The sequence below is a fragment of the Pygocentrus nattereri genome, chromosome 25 (genome assembly GCF_015220715.1).
Source record: "Pygocentrus nattereri isolate fPygNat1 chromosome 25, fPygNat1.pri, whole genome shotgun sequence".
Classification (NCBI taxonomy): domain Eukaryota; kingdom Metazoa; phylum Chordata; class Actinopteri; order Characiformes; family Serrasalmidae; genus Pygocentrus; species Pygocentrus nattereri.
Window position 1 is genome coordinate 9,136,523 of NC_051235.1, and position 18,779 is coordinate 9,155,301.

Consider the following 18,779-nt stretch of genomic DNA (forward strand, 5'->3'; position numbering starts at 1 on the left):
ACTACAATTAAAAGAAAACGAGAGAATGAATTAGAAAACAATCACAAATAAACAAAATCGTACCCACGAAGTAAAGAAAATGTGTGCATGTTTAAAAGAAAACGAGGAAACAATTTAAGAAATCGTGATGCGAATAAAAGAAAATGAGTGTACAAACTGCCAAAAGTTAGCTCAAATTAATTCCTTTTTAACCTGCAGGGCTCTGCAACATTCAGCAAATACAGTGAGGAAAAATAAGTTTTATTTAAATGACTTCTAGAACATGTATTCACCTAAGATGTACACACATGAGGTTATTTCAGTTTATGCTTATAAATACGAACAAAAACTGTGTATTCAAATATGCATGGAACAGTGTACTGCAGTCAGGGGGAACAAAAATAGAACTCTTTGGAAGTCATTTAGCTTGAAGAAAGAAGATTGCATTTATAATTCCAAGTACACCACACCCACAGTGAAGTATGGAGGTGGGAGCATCGCTTTACATGTAATTAAGGAAACATGAATGGAGTGATGTACTGAGAGATATTAGAGGAAAATAGCAAAAGAGCTCAAGGCTGCTTTCTACAAAGGGGTGAAGGGGCTTGCATGATCTAGCCAATCTACTCACTTGAATCCTATTGAAAATGTATGGGGGATTTTGAAATTGCAAAAGCATCAGATAGACCTTCATAACCTTGTGCAATTGAAGATGGTTTGCCAAGAGAAACAGACTAAATGAAACCACAATGTTGCAAAAAGCTTTTTACTTTTTAGCACTGACTACAAACACCACCTTCAGCACCACATTGTGGAGGCTTGTGACAGCATTTCTCTAGAGATTCTCATGCGGGTTCATAACAATTGGGTCCCTCGCCTTCAGCTCTGTGTTCAGCACCAGGAACAGCACATTGAACACATCAAATAGCTGTGCATCACAGGCAACGTTCCCAGTTGTTGTCGCAACTTTCTGTGTTGATCACTTTTGAACCACAAGAGATACTGCAAATCTCTTGCGGCAATCAATTTCTGAGACAATTCTGGTCTTCTTTGATATGCTACATGACCACCTTCCCATTGGAAAAACTTGCCCTTGATCCATAATGGCGGCTTTCAACATAGCGGCCATGTTCCGGACACAGCATAAAAGATAGGCCCCCTCACCCATTACTTGGTGGGGAATTCAGTTCTGTCATTTTCCCTTTCATTTCTGAAAAAAAAACTGTGTCCTGTGACTTTTGACTCACCCTGTATATTACATACAAAATCAAAAATGTTGGAAAAACCTCCCCTCACCGCATATGGTAATTGTGCATTAGGTGTCAGGTGAGAAATATGCAAAAGGCCATAGGGTGCAGAGTGGAAGACTGCTTGCTAGCTTAATTTTAACCAGTCGATTAGTCACTTATAAAGTTCAGTAGTTGTCAGTTCTATTCATACATATTTATACATAACTATTACTGTTCCAGACATCTGTGGAACGTATTTTGTTCACAGCTTGCTGATACAGGCAGGGCTGACAGATGTTGCTGTTTAAAGCATATTTAAGAACATTTCAGCTTCAGACACTCTGCCCACACAAGTACAGAGACTGTCTGATGCGAACTGCACGCTAAAATCACCAGAAACTCTCAGAAACTCACCTCTCACAGAGAATTTAAACTGGCTGTATTCAGTGCACTTGCATCTATTCATCAATAGGCCTTTCAGAGTGAGATATAGGCCTAGTCGCTGAACCAGGGAACATTCTTGATGTTCTATTTTTAAACATTATTCTTGAATTTTCATGAATACTTATTCATGAGTCTTTTAAATTGTAGGTAGCAAGTAAACAAGATATCTTCTTGCTTTTGCTGACCAGTAGTCCAAGTTAGTTTTCATTAAACGTATTGCACTATGGTTGGTTGTTTTGCATGTAAGCTCTTTCCTATTACATTATAACATAATGTCTTTGATACGTGGAACGATATATATTAAGGCCATGGTTTCTCTATTTTATACATATGGTTAGCCACTCGAGACTGTTACAGGGATTTCACTCTTATTTGCTCAGTAATGCAGGGAGTGTTATGGCTTATTCCTCTACTATCACATAACAGATAAAACAAGATGTAGAATAGCATGAACTTCAGTGGCCATTACCACAGTTACTGCATGACATCAAATCTACCCAATCAGTCATGATCTTTTATTCATTTGACTTTTATTTATATCTTTTGGTTCAATGTTGACGATGTCAGTGTGAACACCAAGCGAACCAGAACTAAAATGCAGCAGTGTATTATTTTCCACTTTGGTCCTGACCAAGAAGAAGCCCAACAAGACCATAAGTTCCACTGTATTTTCAGTAATTCTGTAGTTTATTAGACTTGATGCTCTGGTACATTATTTGATCATTTACTGATATTACTAGTAGTCAAAAGTTTGGGCACATCTACTCACGGAAGAGTTTTTCTTAATGTTTTCCCACATTTTGTAATAAAAGCGAGGACATGAAAACTATGAGGACGAAGATGTTCGACCAGCAGCAATCAGCATTCAGCAATCAGCATCAGTTATTATATATATATGTATATATATATATATATATATATATATATATATATATATATATATATATATATACAGGGGTGGGGCTTCAGGGGGAGCTGGGAGGACGGCACGCCCCCAGCCCGGGCCTAGAGGGGGCCCGGATGGGAGAGAGGATAAGATTTCAAGTAGCCGGGCCTCTATCACGTCCAAAGAGCCCTCTCCTGATTGTATCCAGATGAGTACGGTATACGTCCAAAGGCATAGCCGACTGACTGACTGACCGACTGACTTTAGTGATGTAGTAGGTGTAAATATTGAATAAAATGTTGTTCTGCATGACTGGCTTTACTTTAACTCTTACATTTACCTTTATGACATGCAAATTTTCAAGTGGATTGGCGATATTTTCTCCTTGTCAACCACCCAGCAGTAACTTCTACATTCAGTGAGGTTTGCACCGCCCTGCTTTTATTTTTGACTCTTCCCGTCACCATTGCAACCTCTGAGCGCTCATTCTCCAAGTTAAAACTCATTAAAAACCACATGAGGAGCACAGTGGGACAGGAGACTTGCCATATTGTCCATAGAGAATGAGATTGCAAAGAAAATGGACTTACAGAGCATCGTGGACGAGTTCGCGGAGCACAAGGCTCGAGCACAAGCCTAAAGTACTTGTGTTTGTGAACATGTGGGCCGCTGAGCCAGTTTTACCAAACTTAAAAGCTACTGAGTTGAAATAGATAAAGTGGGTGTCAAAACGATCCGATCGCTATCCGTGGTGCTGAACTGCTTTGGATTTGTGTTGTTTTATCATTAGTTACCATGTAGCCTAATGTTTTTGTTGTTCTCTTGGTGTGTTATATTTCATGTCCTTGACGGACTTCAAAATGACATAGTTGTTTTCCGTGGTGCCGAAGCTTGTAAGCCCCACTGTTGCAAACATCTGTATGTTGTAAAATGACGTTATGATGAGCTTTATTAAATAATAAAGGGTATAAAGGGCCCGGTCATTTGCCCCGCCCCCAGCCCGGCTCTGATTTGTTCCGCTAGTGTATATTATATATATATACACATACATACAGTGCACAAGAAAATGCAAATCATGTTATGCTTTTCTATTGGCTTTGACTAAGAAAAAGTTAACCAAATCAGATGTTACTTCTAAGAATCTCCAAAGTAGCCCCTCTTTGACTTGATGCTACTCCACATTCTCTCAAACAGCTACATGAAGAGCCATCTGGGATGCTTTTCCACCAGGCTTGAAGAAGATACACATATGCTGAGACTTTGCTGGCCTCTGAAATCCACTTGTTGCTTGCTTTAGAAAGAATTCAAGCAATTCAATTTATTTTCTGCATAATTAAATCTTTAAGATATAAACTATATCATTCATATTTGCAGTTTGGTGCGAAGTGCTCTGTTCTAGAGTCAGAATCGTTCTGATGGGAACTAGATGTCTGAAGTGTTTAATGCTTCTGAGGCTGGCTTTACACAGTGAAACCTTTTTTTCAGTTTTAGTTGCATGAAACTTACAACACTTTACAACACAGTTCCACTTGAAATGCATAATCCTGAAACTCAGTCACAGCTGTTGCAAACATCTCAAATTTGTGAAACAAGTTTCAGAGCTGATAGCTAGCTAACAAGTGAAGTAACTGAATGTCTTGCATGCAGCTTTGTTTTTGAATTGCTTTATGTAACTTCAAGTCACATGGAAATATGTTTCAGGCCAATCACATCAACATGCAACTAGTTTCAAAGCCAAGCTAACAGCTACCTAACAGGAAGTGGTTAAATAAAAATAGTTCCAAATAAATTGTTGCGTGCCTGGAGATTGTTTGGTAGTAGTTTTGAAATAAAGCATATTTTCTGATATCTGCTTAGGGCAGAGAGATACACTCAGGGTGCTGTAAGGCAAAATATCTTATAAGAAAACTTACTTTTACTGATTTACCAGTATTTTACCATAATCAACATTAAAAATACATGTAGGTTCACGTTTGTATACATTGTGACCCCTGGTTCCTATCACCACTTTAAAGAAATCATTAGGCTTCTCTGTAATGCTTTATTTCATGTCAAGCCACTCTGAATGACTCCTCCACTGAATTATGCAAAGATTTAAAAATACAGTGCTGAAAAGTCAGAGACTAACCTTCATTTATTTCATTTCCAGTCAAACAGCCATTAGGTAAAAGTTTTTTAGTATCAGAAAAAAGAGAAAGGCATACACATAACAGGATATTACACAGAAACCTCAAAAAACAAATCGTATATCAGTTTTTTGAGAGACTTGCTTTCTTGCTTTTGTGGGGCAGTAGTGTGCTGGAGGTTCCCAGTAGTGAAAATCCCAGTAGATCAGCCGTTTCTGAAATACTCAGACCAGCCCGTCTGGCACCAACAACCACGCCACGTTCAAAGCCACTTAAATCCCCTTTCTTCCCCGTTCTGATGCTCGGTCTGCACTTCAGCAAGTTGTCTTGACCTCCTCTACATGCCTAAATGCATTGAGTTGTGGCCGTGTGATTGGCTGATTAGCCATTTGTGTTAACAAGCCAATGAGTACCTACTAAAGTGGCCGGTGAGTGTATGTGCATGAATGTGCATGAATGTGTGTGTGTGTGTGTGTGTGTGTGTGTGTGTGTATGTGTGTGTGTGTGTGTGATTGATAAGTTCTTGTCAGTTCTTGTTTAATTCTTGTCAATTCATTCTGTGTGTGACTGCAGGCGTTCCAGCCCTCTTTGTATCAGCTTGGGCCATTGTCAGGGCAACGCTGGCAGATGCACGGTGAGTATCTCATCTTTAGGTTCACTTGGCATGTGCGCGTACAAACACACACACACACACACACACACTCACACACACTTTCACATGCAATGTGAATGACAAAAATTCACTTGACACACAGAAGCCACTCAAGCGATGTTTCATTAGCTACAGTAAATTGGTCACACTATGGTGCAGTTACACCTGCTCTGTCTTTCTCAACACTTTTAAAAACTCTCTCTCTCTCTCTCAGGTGCTGGGAGCTGAGTGCAGGCAATATTAAGTGGATATACCAGGTTCCTATTCTGACAGCAATCGGAGTGAGTAAGGCTTGGGTTGATTTACATATCTGTTGTTACTCATGACTGATTCAAGCCTGAATGAGGATGGTACCGTTCAGCTCACCATTTCACAGAACTGCTTTTGTTTAATGTGCAGCACAACATCCATCCATTAGAATCCCAACCTCTCACTAATGAACAAATCAACAAGCCAAGTGTCAATTTTGCCTTACACTCATATTCGTTAACTACCTTGTTCTCTGATCCAGCATGCCCTCATAGTCCGCCAGATCTATTTTCTCACCAAGTTTAATTTCTGTAGTGCCTCTCTGGCACTGAAAGATGCTTTACAATAAAAAACAGTATACAGTATTGTGCAAATGTCAGAGACCAGCTTTCATTTATTAAATCTCCATCAAATCAAACTTTGAAGGTGTAGAAAAATACCTCTGTGGATTTCTTTGAAAGCTGTACTAAAGACAAAGAGTATACATACTAAATACAAAAAAAGGATTATGTGTTTTTGTAGTTAATTTGTGTTTATGATTATGAATGATTGTTTTTGAATTACATCATGTATGTTGCAGGCAACTCACAACATGCAACTAGTTGAATGGCAGTTTCAGAGCTAAGAGCTGCCTCATAGGAAGTTATTACATTATTATTATTGTAAGGCAAAATATGTCTCAAAGCAAACTTATTTCCCATAATCAAAATTACATACTAAAACACAGAAGACATAACAAAAACAGGTAAACAAGAAAAAAAAGCAAAGGCAAAAGTCCAGAAACACAGTCTGATACACAAGAAGGCAATGAACATAAGAAGAACACTCGGTAGCACAAATGGAAGAAGCAATACCTCACAAATACTGTAACTAAACTAAAGCCTGGGCTTTGAATACCATCTACCACAAGTCATATGACACACAAGAGAGGTGTATAAGTATTCATTCAAAGGGGAATGGCAATTGGCTGTGGATGGTGGTGTGACAGTCTCATGATCTCCAAGCGAATTCTGACAATAACAATAAACAACAATGAACAGTCATTTTTAGGAGGGTACAAGCCTCCATGTATAGCTGCTTGCATATCCACACCTCCTGAGGTTCTCGGAGGCAAGCCAGTAGCCGGATGTATTTGAAAATGAAACTGAGATCTTGACCAAGTTCCAAGTGAGACATTTGTCAAGGCATCATTTCCCCTTTTTTCCCCGCTGACTGAAGCAGGTAAACACATCCTTGATCAAACCTAATCAGGTTCCAGGAAACCAGTGTGTACACCTCTTCCACTGAATGTCAGAAAAATTAAGCGCTCTGAATGTCAGAGAAATGTTTTATCATCCAAAAAAGCTTCCTAAAACTGCACTCATTGAAAATAAGAAGCGGCAGTGCTGTCAATGCAGAAGTCTTCTTTTGTCCTTGGAAAAAGGACAATAGGCTAAGAAAGCTGCATCAGCCTAGTAGGGGCGCCGAAGAAACATTTTGTGGTTTTGAAAAGTTCTAAAGTAGAAATGATGTGTAACTTTTGAAAAGTTACTGCACAAGATTTTTTTACTGAATTTATCTCTTAATTATTCAAGTTGGATGCACTTACATTGAAAATGTCTTTTACAATGTTGTCCTAGATAGTCATAAGGTCACAATGGAAATTAAATGATTATTCAGTTTTCCATGTACTATAAAAATAAAAAATAATCATTCCCTCTCGAGGTGCAACATGAATCATATTTTTACTGTTATTGTTACATGATTGTCCATGATAGATGCAAGTTCAGATTAAATTGCATTATACATGCAGCATGAGAGTTACACAATTAGATTGCCAGGAATGTAGCGTTAGGAGTCGCAAGGCTGTCTCTGACCTTTTGGAGGCCCTTAGCATATTTTTTAGACACTAACTAACTAAGTAACAATGATCGGCGCTGCTAATGGCACACAATTATACATTTCCATTCCTTCTGAAAATCAAGACTGTGTTGACAGGCTTACCAGCTGTGTAATATTTGTCAGTGGATGTCACAAAATTTTCTATAACTCAGTCTAGAAAAATCTAAAATACTGATTCTACTGGTACAAACACACTTGGTTCTTTTGCTTCATATATCAAACCTGAAGTACGAAACCCAGGTGAAACCTGACTCCAACATCTGTTATATTCCACATGTAAACACAGTCACTAAAGTAGCTTTATATCATTTGAGAAATATCACTAAAGTTCAGACTTTTCTGTCTCAGTGTGACGCAGAGAAACTTGCTCATGCAAGTTCACTACTGTAATGCTCTTCTTACTGGGCTTCCTAAAAAAACAGTACATCCTCTACAACTCATCTTTTAGAAAGAAAATGTGTAGATTGAATCTGCATTGTTAGATCTATTACTCCTTCTTTTCCAAATACAAGACAAAACAAATGGCATAATGTTAACACGCCTTATAGGCAGTGGGAGATTGGCCTAGGCCCCTGCAGCAGAAACTGGCTCTTGGTACGTTGAATGTAACGTGTGGGGGGTGCGGGGGTGCGGGGGGCGGGGGGGGGGGGTGAGTTTGTGCGGGATGTTGAGAGGTACCAACTAGATATAGTTGGGCTCACCTCTACCCATGGTGTCCGTTCTGGAACCAAACTCCTGGATAGGGGTTGGTCCCTCTCCTGCTCAGGGGTTGCACAGGATGAGAGGCGCCAGGTGAATGTGGGGATACTCACGTGTGCTTATGCACCAAACAACAGGTAAGAGTATTTGGCCTTCTTGGAGCAAGTGGACAGGGTTCTGGAAAGGGTCCCATCTACAGACTTCATAGGAGACTTCAATGCTCATGTTGGCAATGACTGGGAGACCTGAAGAGGCGTGATTTGGAAGAACGGCCTACCCGACCTAAAACACAAATGGTGAATTGTCATTGGACTTCTGTGCCAGGCATGGATTGTCCATAATGAACACCAATTTCAAACACAAGGATGTTCATAAGTGTACATGGTACCAGAGCTCCTTGGGTCAGAGGTCAGTGATCAACTTTGTTGTCATTTCATCTGACTTGGGACCAAATGTTCTGGACACTCGAGTGAAGCGAGGTGCTGAGCTGTGAACTGATTACCATTTGGTGATGAGTTGGATGAGATGGCAGGGAAGACTAATGGTCAGACCCGGGAGGCCCAAGAGAATAGTGAGAGTGTGCTATGAACAACTGTCTGTGGCCCCTGTTTGGAATGATTTCAACTCCCACCTCCAGGAGACCTTTTCTCATGCCCTGGAGGAGGTAGGGGACATGGAGTCTGAATGGACCCTTTTCAAAACCTCCATTGTGGAAGCTGCCAGGCATAGCTGTGACCAAAAGCTTGGGAGTACCTTTCAGGGCAGTAACCCAAGAACCCCCTGGTGGACACCTGGTGAGGGAGGCCATAAAGCTGAAGAAAGAGGCCTTTAGGGGCTGGATGGCCCGGAGGACTCCCGACTCAGCAGACAGGTACCAACAGGCAAAAATGGTAGCAGCCACAACTTTGGCAGAAGCAAAATCCAGGGTATGAGAGAAGTTTGGTGAAGCCATGTAAAAAGACTTTTGGTTGGCCTCAAAGAGGTTCTGGACAACTGTCCGGTGACTCAGGAGCAGTCAGGGTGGCCGCGCCCAAGCTGTATTCGGCAATGGTGCAGAAATGAGTATATTGTTGGCTAGTGGAAAGAGCACTTTGAGGAACTGAGGTAGTTGGCAAGGTCCTCAGTGGAAAGGCACCAGGAGTGGATGAGATTAGTCCGGAGATGCTTAAGGCTCTGGATATTGTGGGGCTGTCATGGCTAACAAGCCTCTGCAATATTGCATTGACCTTGGGAACAGTACCTTTGGACTGGCAGACTGGGGTGGTGGTCCCTATTTTTAAAAAAGTGACCGCAGGATGTGCGCCAACTATCAGGGTATCACACTGCTCAGCCTCCCTGGAAAAGTCTATGCCAAGGTGCTGGAAAGGAGACGTCCAACCGATAGTTGAACCTCAGATTGAGGAGGAACAATGTGGATTCCGTCCCGGTCATGGAGCAGCAGATCAGCTATTCACCCTCTCATGGATTGTTGAGGGGGCATGGGAGTTTGCCAACCCTGTCTACATGTGTTTTGTGGATGTGGAGAAGGCTTATGACCGTGTTCCCCAAGATATCTTGTGGGAGGTCCTTCGGGAATATGGGGTGCCAGGGCTACTACTCTGGGCCATTCAATCCCCGTACTCCCAGAGTGAGAGCTGTGTTTGTGTACTCGGCATTAAGTCAGACTCTTTCAGTGTTAGCATTGGTATTCATGTGTGGAGGCCGGAGGATCTCTGCTATTTGCAGATGATGTTTTTATTTTAGCTGGATCACATGGATGCCTCCAGTGGTCACTGGAGTGGTTTGCAGCTGAGTGTGAAGAGGTTGGTATGTGGATCAGCACCTCCAAGTCTGAGTCCATGGTCTTTGCATGGAAAAGGATGACATGCCCACTCCAGGTAAGGGGAAAGGATTTGCCCCAGGTGGAGGAGTTTAAGTATCTTGGGGTCTTGTTCACGAGTGATGGGAAGAGGGATCGTGAGATCAGCCGCAGGCCGGGACAGGCGGCAGCAGTAATGTGGTCACTGTACCAGATTGTAAATGTGAAGGGGGAGCTGAGGCGAAGCTCTCTGTTTATGGTCGGTCTACATCCCGACCCTCACCTATGGTCATGAGCTGTGGGTAATGACTGAAAGAATGAGATCACGAATACAAGCGGCAGAAATGAGCTTTCTTGAGAGGGTGGCGGGGTAAACTCTATTTGATGGGGTGAGGAGCTCTGTCATCCAGGAGGGTCTCACAGGAGAGTCGCTACTCCTCCGCATTTAGAGGAGCCAGCTGAGGTGGTTCGGGCATCTGATCCAGATGCCCCCTGGACGCCTCCCAGTGGGGGTGTAGGCATGGCAATTGTCTAGGCATGGCCTACCGTCGTCCTAGGACCCACTGGAGGGATTATATCTCCAAATTGGCCTGGAAGCGGCTTGGGGTCCCCAGGAATGAGCTGGAGGAAGTTGTAGGGGACAGGGTCATCTGGGATTCTCTGCTCTCTCAACTGCTACCACAACCCTATCTGGACTGAGCGGTAAACAATGATGATGATAACGTTAACACAAAAAAAAACCTTTTCTCTTCTTCTTTTTTTTCTTCTCTGTTTTTCAACTCTGGATGCTTTGAGACATGGTTAACCAGTTACCTTTTCGCCTCTCTTGAGCTTAGACAACATATTGGTACTGTAATAACACTGAAGCTGTTTGGGTTCCTGCTGCTTATGTCGCTTATTAGGTAGAGCCAGCACCATAGGATCACTATTTACCAGATATTATTTGTATGGTGGACCATTCTAAGCACAACTGCGATACTGATGTGATGTAGTATATGCGATGCTGTGTGTATCAAGTCCAGCAGTGTTGTTGGTGTGTTAAAACATCTCAAAGTCATTCTTGAACTGGGAAAAGTCCACCAACCAACCGGGGCTGATGAAGGGCTAGATGATGACTAACATGTACTCTGCATGGAAGGAGATAATGGGTCAGATTTTATAAAAAAGTAATTGACAATTACCAACAGTCTACTAACATTTTGGGGGTGGCTAATATAGCAGCCTTAGCAGTATATCTACCAAAAACCTCTATGCAAATGAACACAGGTGCAAATCTATGACCAGCACAATACAACTAGGTTGCCCATCTCCACCAGGTGGGAGAAAAAGGCTGCGTACAACTGCATACTGCAATTGTAAAATAGTGCCCCACCATTAGACATGTATTCATTAGTTTTGTATGCAAAGTATGGAAGTGCATGGTTTGATTGTTGTAGTCTGATTCTGGTTAAAATGTCTCATTATGTTGAAATAATTAAATTTCTCAAGATTTTATTCTGAAGATTAAGATATTGTTATGATATATGAAAAATTGAGAGACAGTAATTATTTTGACTTTGTTTTTTGAAGCACATGTACATTTTCAGCTGGTGGGATGAGCTGAACTTTCTTGCTGGATTAGGAACTGTATGATTTTGGCTGTCATCTTAGTTCTATGCAGTGCATCAAACAATGGCTGTGACATTTCAGCTCTAATATGAATGAAGTAATAAGTAGCTTTAGAAATGCAGAAATTACAGAGCCAATGACTTTTACAGCAGTTCTGACCTTGTAGTTACAGACTGAAGCTGGCCAGAACTCCAGCCCAAGTTCCTAGAGTGCACCGCCCCCAATCAGTCTTCACTCATACTACTACTACCATGTTGAAGGCATGGTCTGAACTCACACACAGGCATTAAAAACACACAGTCAGTATTTACTATATTTTCAGTACATATGCAATAAGGCCAAAAAGACCAGCAACCACCCATTTCATATCATAACAGGTGCTAAATATCTGTAGTAAACTACGAGAGATTTTTAACGCCTACGCAGGATTTGGGACAGGACAACATGTTAGTAAATCTGCCCCATAGCCTAATGTCTCTATACAAGGTCCACCCTCAAGTTTCTGTCTGGTCATCTGTCCTCTGGTCAATGTTGGTCCTATTGTTGTCCCTTTCAACAGGATGTAGTACAGAGTGGCTGAGAAATTATGCAGATGGGCTACATTTAGTTACTAGCCACACATAAACAGTGGGTTAGAAATTCACTCAGATTGTTATGCTGATAAAATAATTTGTAATTTAAAACTTTGTATTAAATTAGAGAACAATGCAAATTAGAAGCTTTTTCACTAGTGGTGTCAGACTGTCCATCCTGACTATAGGCACATGTCTAGTAAATACACTTTTACACTAGAATTTAAACAATATCAAAAAATTAAAGATATTCAGTCCAGTAACATGATTGCTGTTCCCTCAATATTACAGCAGTCCACTTTCCAGCAATCAAATCTGAACTGGTTATGTATTTAAAGAAGCGTTCAGAATTCAGTTGTGTGTAAAAGGACATATTCATGGCTGTACTCTGTTCTGGCTATGACTGCTGCGCTATAATTGAGCAGGCCTGGCTGATTGATTGAGCGGACGGGGTATATTTATCTGTGCATGACAGGCAGACGCACACTAACGTGAACATTATCCGCATAATTATGGTCTTTGTGGAACACATCACTGCCGCTAGAATTGGACACAGGCCAGAGAGAGAGAGTCTGCCTCCCCTCTGAGCCAGAGAGAAGACTGCAATTATGTGAAAGCGTGTAAATAGACTTTGTCCTGTGGTTTGTCAGGAAAACAAAAGCAACCTAATTAATCCACGCGGATGATGAGTAGTCGCTTAAGGTTGGGTACGCACAGGTCGTGCTCTACACACCTGGCTAAATTTAAAAAGTTTTGTGTTTTGCTTGTGGAGCTGTACCTTCCTGTAGAGTTCAATCCCAACCTTCGCCTGGTTGGATTGGCTCGCAGTATTGAGTCTAGAAGGCCTTGATTACTGGCTCAGGTGGATTAATTTTGGGTTGGAAGGAAATTCTTAAAGGGAGATATCCTAGGGTAGAAAAACATGAACGCTAGCGGTGGAGTAGTAATTAACTGGTTTTGTGGCTTATGAATAGGTCATTGCCACTATTAGAAGAATTAGAAGTTCAGGGGCAGGAACTGAACTGTGGTTAAAGTGCGTTCATTGTGTAGCAGTAGCAGATCAAAGCCGTTGGGTTTTATAAATCTGAAAAGGGTTAGAAATGTGAAAGCATAATAGGTGGTTTATGAATACTCAGTTCATGTCTGTCAAGGTTTTCAATCATCCAGGCCCCTCAGGACCTTTGGGGAATTCAGAGAAAGCCTAACAATTTCTATGAAATGGAAAAAAAAAACATTTGTAGTTCTTTTCATTTTATTGGATGAATCTACTTGTTGTATTTAAGCTGTGCAAACATTGTAGCAATACTCTTATGTTGTTAACGCCTAGTTGGAAATAATACTTGTTTGCGCTGTGATTTTTCTATGTGGTTTCTAAGTGGATAGAGTCAAGTAAACTTTCCTATTGGTTAGGACTTCAGGAGGCCTAACACAGATTAACCACTAATATAATTAGAAAGTGACAATGGAACTAATAACGTTTTGATTTCCAATTACTGGGACCAGTTTTGTGAGGAAAAACAATGTAGGCAATGTGGTGGTTGGTTAGTGTAGTGGTTAACACCTTTGCCTTCTACACTGTAGACTGGGGTTCAATCCCCACCTGGGTAAACACCATACACTATACCAAGTATATATATATACAGTGCCCTCCATAATTATTGGCACCCCTGGTTAAGATGTGTCAAAAGCCTTAAAATAAATTCAGTTTTTATTGTGGAAACATACTGTCACACTGAAAATTGTAGAAAAATGTAACCTTTAACTCAAGTAGAGTTTTAGGGGGAAAATAAAATCCCTGACTAAGAAATAATTTTTCTTCATAAAATCACCTGTTCCACAATTATTGGCACCCCTAACAATTCTTAGGAAATAAATGTAATTAAAGAATTTCTGTCACTTCTACAGTAGTTTACGAAGTTAATCAAAGTATGTAGGAACATTTAATTAGCAATTCACAACTTCCTGTTTCCCTGGGGTATAATTATGACGTGACACAGAGGCCATTTCTCTTCAACATGGGAAAGACAAAGGAACATAGCATTCAAGTAAGGCAGATGTGTGTTGACCTTCACAGGTCAGGCAATGGCTACAAGAAAATAGCCACTCACCTACACCTGTCCGTATCTACTGTCAGAGGAATTAATAAGAAGTTTAAAACAACTGGAACAGTGGTAAACAAGTCTGGACGAGGACGCAAGTTTATTTTGCCACCACGCACAGTGAGGAGGATGATAAGAGAAATAAAAAGTTCTCCAAAGCTCACTGTTACGGAACTGCAACAAATGGTAGCATCTTGGGGTCACGAAGTCTCCAAAACAACCATCAGACGCTATCTACACGCCAACAAGCTGTTTGGGAGGCATGCATGGAAAAAACCTTTTCTCACTCACAATCATAAACGTAAACGTTTGGAGTTTGCTAAGCAGTACTGGGACTTCAACTGGGACCGTGTGCTTTGGTCAGATGAAACAAAGATAGAGCTTTTTGGCAACAAATGCTGTAAGTGGGTCTGGCGTAACACAAGAGCTGAGTATGCAGAAAAGCACCTCATGCCCACTGTGAAATACGGGGGAGGATCAGTGATGCTGTGGGCCTGCTTTTCTTCCAGAGGCCCAGGGAACCTTGTTAGGGTGCATGGCATCATGAATGCTTTGAAATACCAGGACATTTTAAAACAAAATCTGGTGGCTTCTGCCCGAAAGCTGAAGATGGGTCGTCACTGGGTCTTTCAGCAAGATAATGACCCTAAACATATGGCAAGATCTACACAGAAATGGTTGACCACACACAGAATCAAGCTCCTCCCATGGCCATCTCAGTCCCCAGACCTTAACCCCATTGAAAACCTGTGGGGTGAGCTGAAGAGGAGAGTGCAGAGGAGAGGACCCAGGTCGCTGGATGATTTAGAGAGATTGTGCAAAGAGGAATGGTCGAAGATACCTCTTTCTGTGTTCTCCCATCTTGTGAAACATTATAGGAGAAGATTAGGTGCTGTTTTGTTGGCAAAGGGGGGTTGTACAAAGTATTAACATCAGGGGTGCTAATAATTGTGGCACACATTATTTGATGTTAAACAATTATTTCTTAATGTGGGATTTTTTTCCTACTGAATAAATGCACTTGAGATAAAGGTTGGATTTTGCTCTTTTTTCCATCGTGGTCCTATATTATTTAAAAAAACCCTCAATTTATTAGAAGCTAAAGAACACATCTTAACCAGGGGTGCCAATAATTATGGAGGGCACTGTATATATATATATATATATATATATATATATATATATATATATATATATATATATATATAAAAGAGTCCTTGGGCAAGACTCCTAACACCACCCTGGCCCCCCCCTGTGTAAAATGATCAAGTTGTAAGTCGCTCTGGATAAGAGCGTCAGCAAAAAATGCCGTAAATGTAGGCCTTCCGAATGTCCTAGATATGCAACTGACTGAAAATACAAGTGACAAATGCATTACAGTCAGATGTTGCAAACATTGGTGGCAGCCAGGCTTGTTACTGTAAAGCTACAACATGTAAGGTAAAATAGATAGTAGTGCCTGTTAGAAGCTTAAAAAGAAAACATTGAATGTCTTTTAGAGGTTTAATCTATATTCATGTGAATCACTAACATACTACTTTAATTTCAAAGGGATGCTAGCAGAAAGAATCATTTTCACATTTCTGTCCTGGACTAAAGGCAAACCTACAGAATTCATAACTCAATGTCTACCAGTGGCAGACTGATGAGAGCAGACTTTGGTGTAGAGAGATGGCTGTAAGTTTTCATTTTATTAAAGATTTCTCCTTTGCTGCTCAGCTTTTTAGCCTCTTTCTTCCTACAGCATCAGACAGCAGACTCTATTAAAGCTTATACTATTTTGATTTCTGTTGATGTGGTTATTATTCTCATGAACCACACAGCAAATGGCTGTATATATGGCTGTATGTGATGCTTTATCATCTAATGGTATACAAACGTCTTTCCGTCAGTCACCAGGGGTCAACAATATGGCAACAGCGACAAGTGTGACGTCAATTGTATACTATTCATAGAGTAATGACCCCTGTATAAATAACATAAAAGACAGATAAATAGATAAATAAATAGACATGATTATAAATCTACTGCAGGTATGCAAATAACACCTTACAGGTGACTTCATAGCGACAACAATATGGTATATCAAAAAGTACAAGCTGCTGCTTTATCTAACCAGTGGAGTAGTGGAATATGTTGTGTGCAACTGTTTTTGAATTGACTGTCAAGTTGCATGGGAATAAAGTTGCTGGCGGGTCACAACATGCAACTTGTTGCCTGAAGGTTTCACTGTGCCATGCCGTAGAAGTTGCAGTTATCAGTGGTGAAAACAAAAGCATTGTGCAATTTATTCATTTGAATGATTTGAATTTGGGCAAAAGCAACTCTAATAATTTAGCAATTTTGTTTTTGTTGTTTCTTGATGTTGAAACAAGTTATAAAGGCAGTAGTAAATTTGAATTTTCACTTTGAGCCTGATGGTGCATAGATACATACAGAGAGGTATGACATTGTACATCACATTTTCATTGTTTTCAATTTTGCCACAGTTATGCATTCATAAAGCTTCAGTCTGCGCTACTACAGATAGTTTGAGCATTGCTTTAATAGTGTGTTTATTTTAACAGCCTTAACAGTCCATTCACTGTCCACTCTATCAGATACTCCTACCTTGTTGGTCCACCTTGTAGATAAGTAAAGTCAGAGACAGTAGCTCATCTATTGCTGCACAGTTTGTGTTGGTCAGCATCTCATCCTTCACTAGTGATCACAGGACACTGCTGGCTGGACGTTTATGGTTCTCAGTCCAGCTGTGTTTAAGAACTCCAGCAGCACTGCTGTGTCTGATCCAATCGTACCAGCGCAGCACACACTAACACACCACCACCACTTCAGCGTCACTGCAGTGCTGACAACAATCCACCACCCAAATAGTACCTGCTCTTTGAGGGTCCATGGGGGTCCTGACCATTGAAGAACAGGGTAAAAGGGATAACAAAGTATCAGAGAAACAGGTGAACTAAATAAATCTGCCTATATAGTAAGTGGAGCTGATAAAATGATTGTAGAAACAAAGAGGTGTAGTTAATAAATTGGCCAGTCTGTGTATATGTTTGTTTACGTTTTGCAGACATGAAATGTGAGCAGAGGTTGCCTTATCAAAATTGTCATTTTTTCCTTTCAGCTCAACTTTATCCTGTTTGTTAATATCGTCCGAGTTCTGGCGACAAAGATCCGGGAGACTAACGCAGGCAGATACGACACTCGTAAGCAGTACAGGTAAATATTAGTATTTTGCAAAAATTAAGTGTATTTTGCAAAAATTTTGGTTTGAATAAAAGGGGAAGGTGCATTTTTTTATTTTAATGCATTCCTTTATTGCCTGAATGTGATACTTTGCATTATGCCAGTGTGTTTGTTTGGAATATAATATATTGATTTTACAGTGTAACAGCTGGATTGACTAAAAAGGTTTCTGTAGTGTGTTGAACAAAAGGGCTTATTATCTGAAAATTAATTTGTAACGGTGATGAGCGATGAGGCATGATGGTGCTGAGATAAGCGACTTTTATTAAGGGCAATCCAGGGTCATGGTCAAAAACGGTCCAGGGTCAGATGGCCAATACGGAGAGCAGGAGGGACAGACATGACAAAATGAACACAGAACTCCAAACAGACCAGAAATAAACCAAACTATTCAAATAATAAACACTACATCCAACAAACATCAAACATTAAGCAAAGACCAACAAGAAACTCAGGAAAACACCAGGCTTAAATACAAACAGGGATATCGAGGGATAACTGGACACAGGTGGAAAACAAGTGGAAACAATGAGGGGCAGAGTCACAAAACAAGGGGCTGGACTGGGATCAAAACAAAAAGCATGTGGACTAGACCAAAACACAACACGAACAGTCCACATGGACAGGACTGGGAGGGGCCAGTCGTGACACTAGAATTTTGTGATTGTTATGAGCTAAGAATTTAAAGTGTGTCTAGTTTTGGGGGATGTTCTGTGCTGCCTCTTTGTCAGTGTTTGTGTTGTATGGGCACATCCTGTGCAGTGAAAGATAAAACCCAACATGTATTCATTACAAAACAAACTGTTCTGTTTTGATCGTGGTGTGATGCCATGATCCTTTAGAGAGTGGTAAATTGAGTGTAATATCGAGTGCTGTTTCTCATCTAGGCTGCTACTCATTTTACACTGAGGCTCATTTGAACCTGCCATGCCATTCTACTCTACTGCTGCTTTGGTTTTGTATGTAGCTGTTTCTAGTCTGTTGGTGTACATGTGACAGAGAACAGTCATAGACCGGGAGATCGAGAAAGAGGAGGGGGGGTCTATATAAAGAAGAGATAGAGCAATGTACAAAATAAATGAGAGAAATAGAGAGACAGAGCTATATAAAGGAAATGAGGCACTGTAAGGGAGTAAGGGAGACACAGGAAGAGAGATACACATAGTAAGGGCCATGCTAAGACATTCTGGGTTCCTGGGCTAACCCTGTTTTGGGGCCCCTACCGCACCCTTATCAGCTCCCCACACATTCATCATGACAGTGGAATTGTGACTTCTAAGATTCAAACTCTTACCGACTCATAATTTAACT

General features: G+C 40.8%; 1 protein-coding gene across 1 annotated transcript in view; it reads left to right on the forward strand.

Moving 5' to 3' along the window:
• pth2rb (parathyroid hormone 2 receptor b) overlaps positions 1-18,779 on the forward strand; it is a 99,893-nt gene that overhangs the window by 44,845 nt on the left and 36,269 nt on the right. The window contains exons 8-10 of the mRNA XM_017694586.2: positions 5,238-5,298; positions 5,531-5,597; positions 17,347-17,441. Coding sequence (XP_017550075.2) covers positions 5,238-5,298; positions 5,531-5,597; positions 17,347-17,441 — 223 coding nt within the window. The remainder of the gene's footprint in view (positions 1-5,237; positions 5,299-5,530; positions 5,598-17,346; positions 17,442-18,779) is intronic.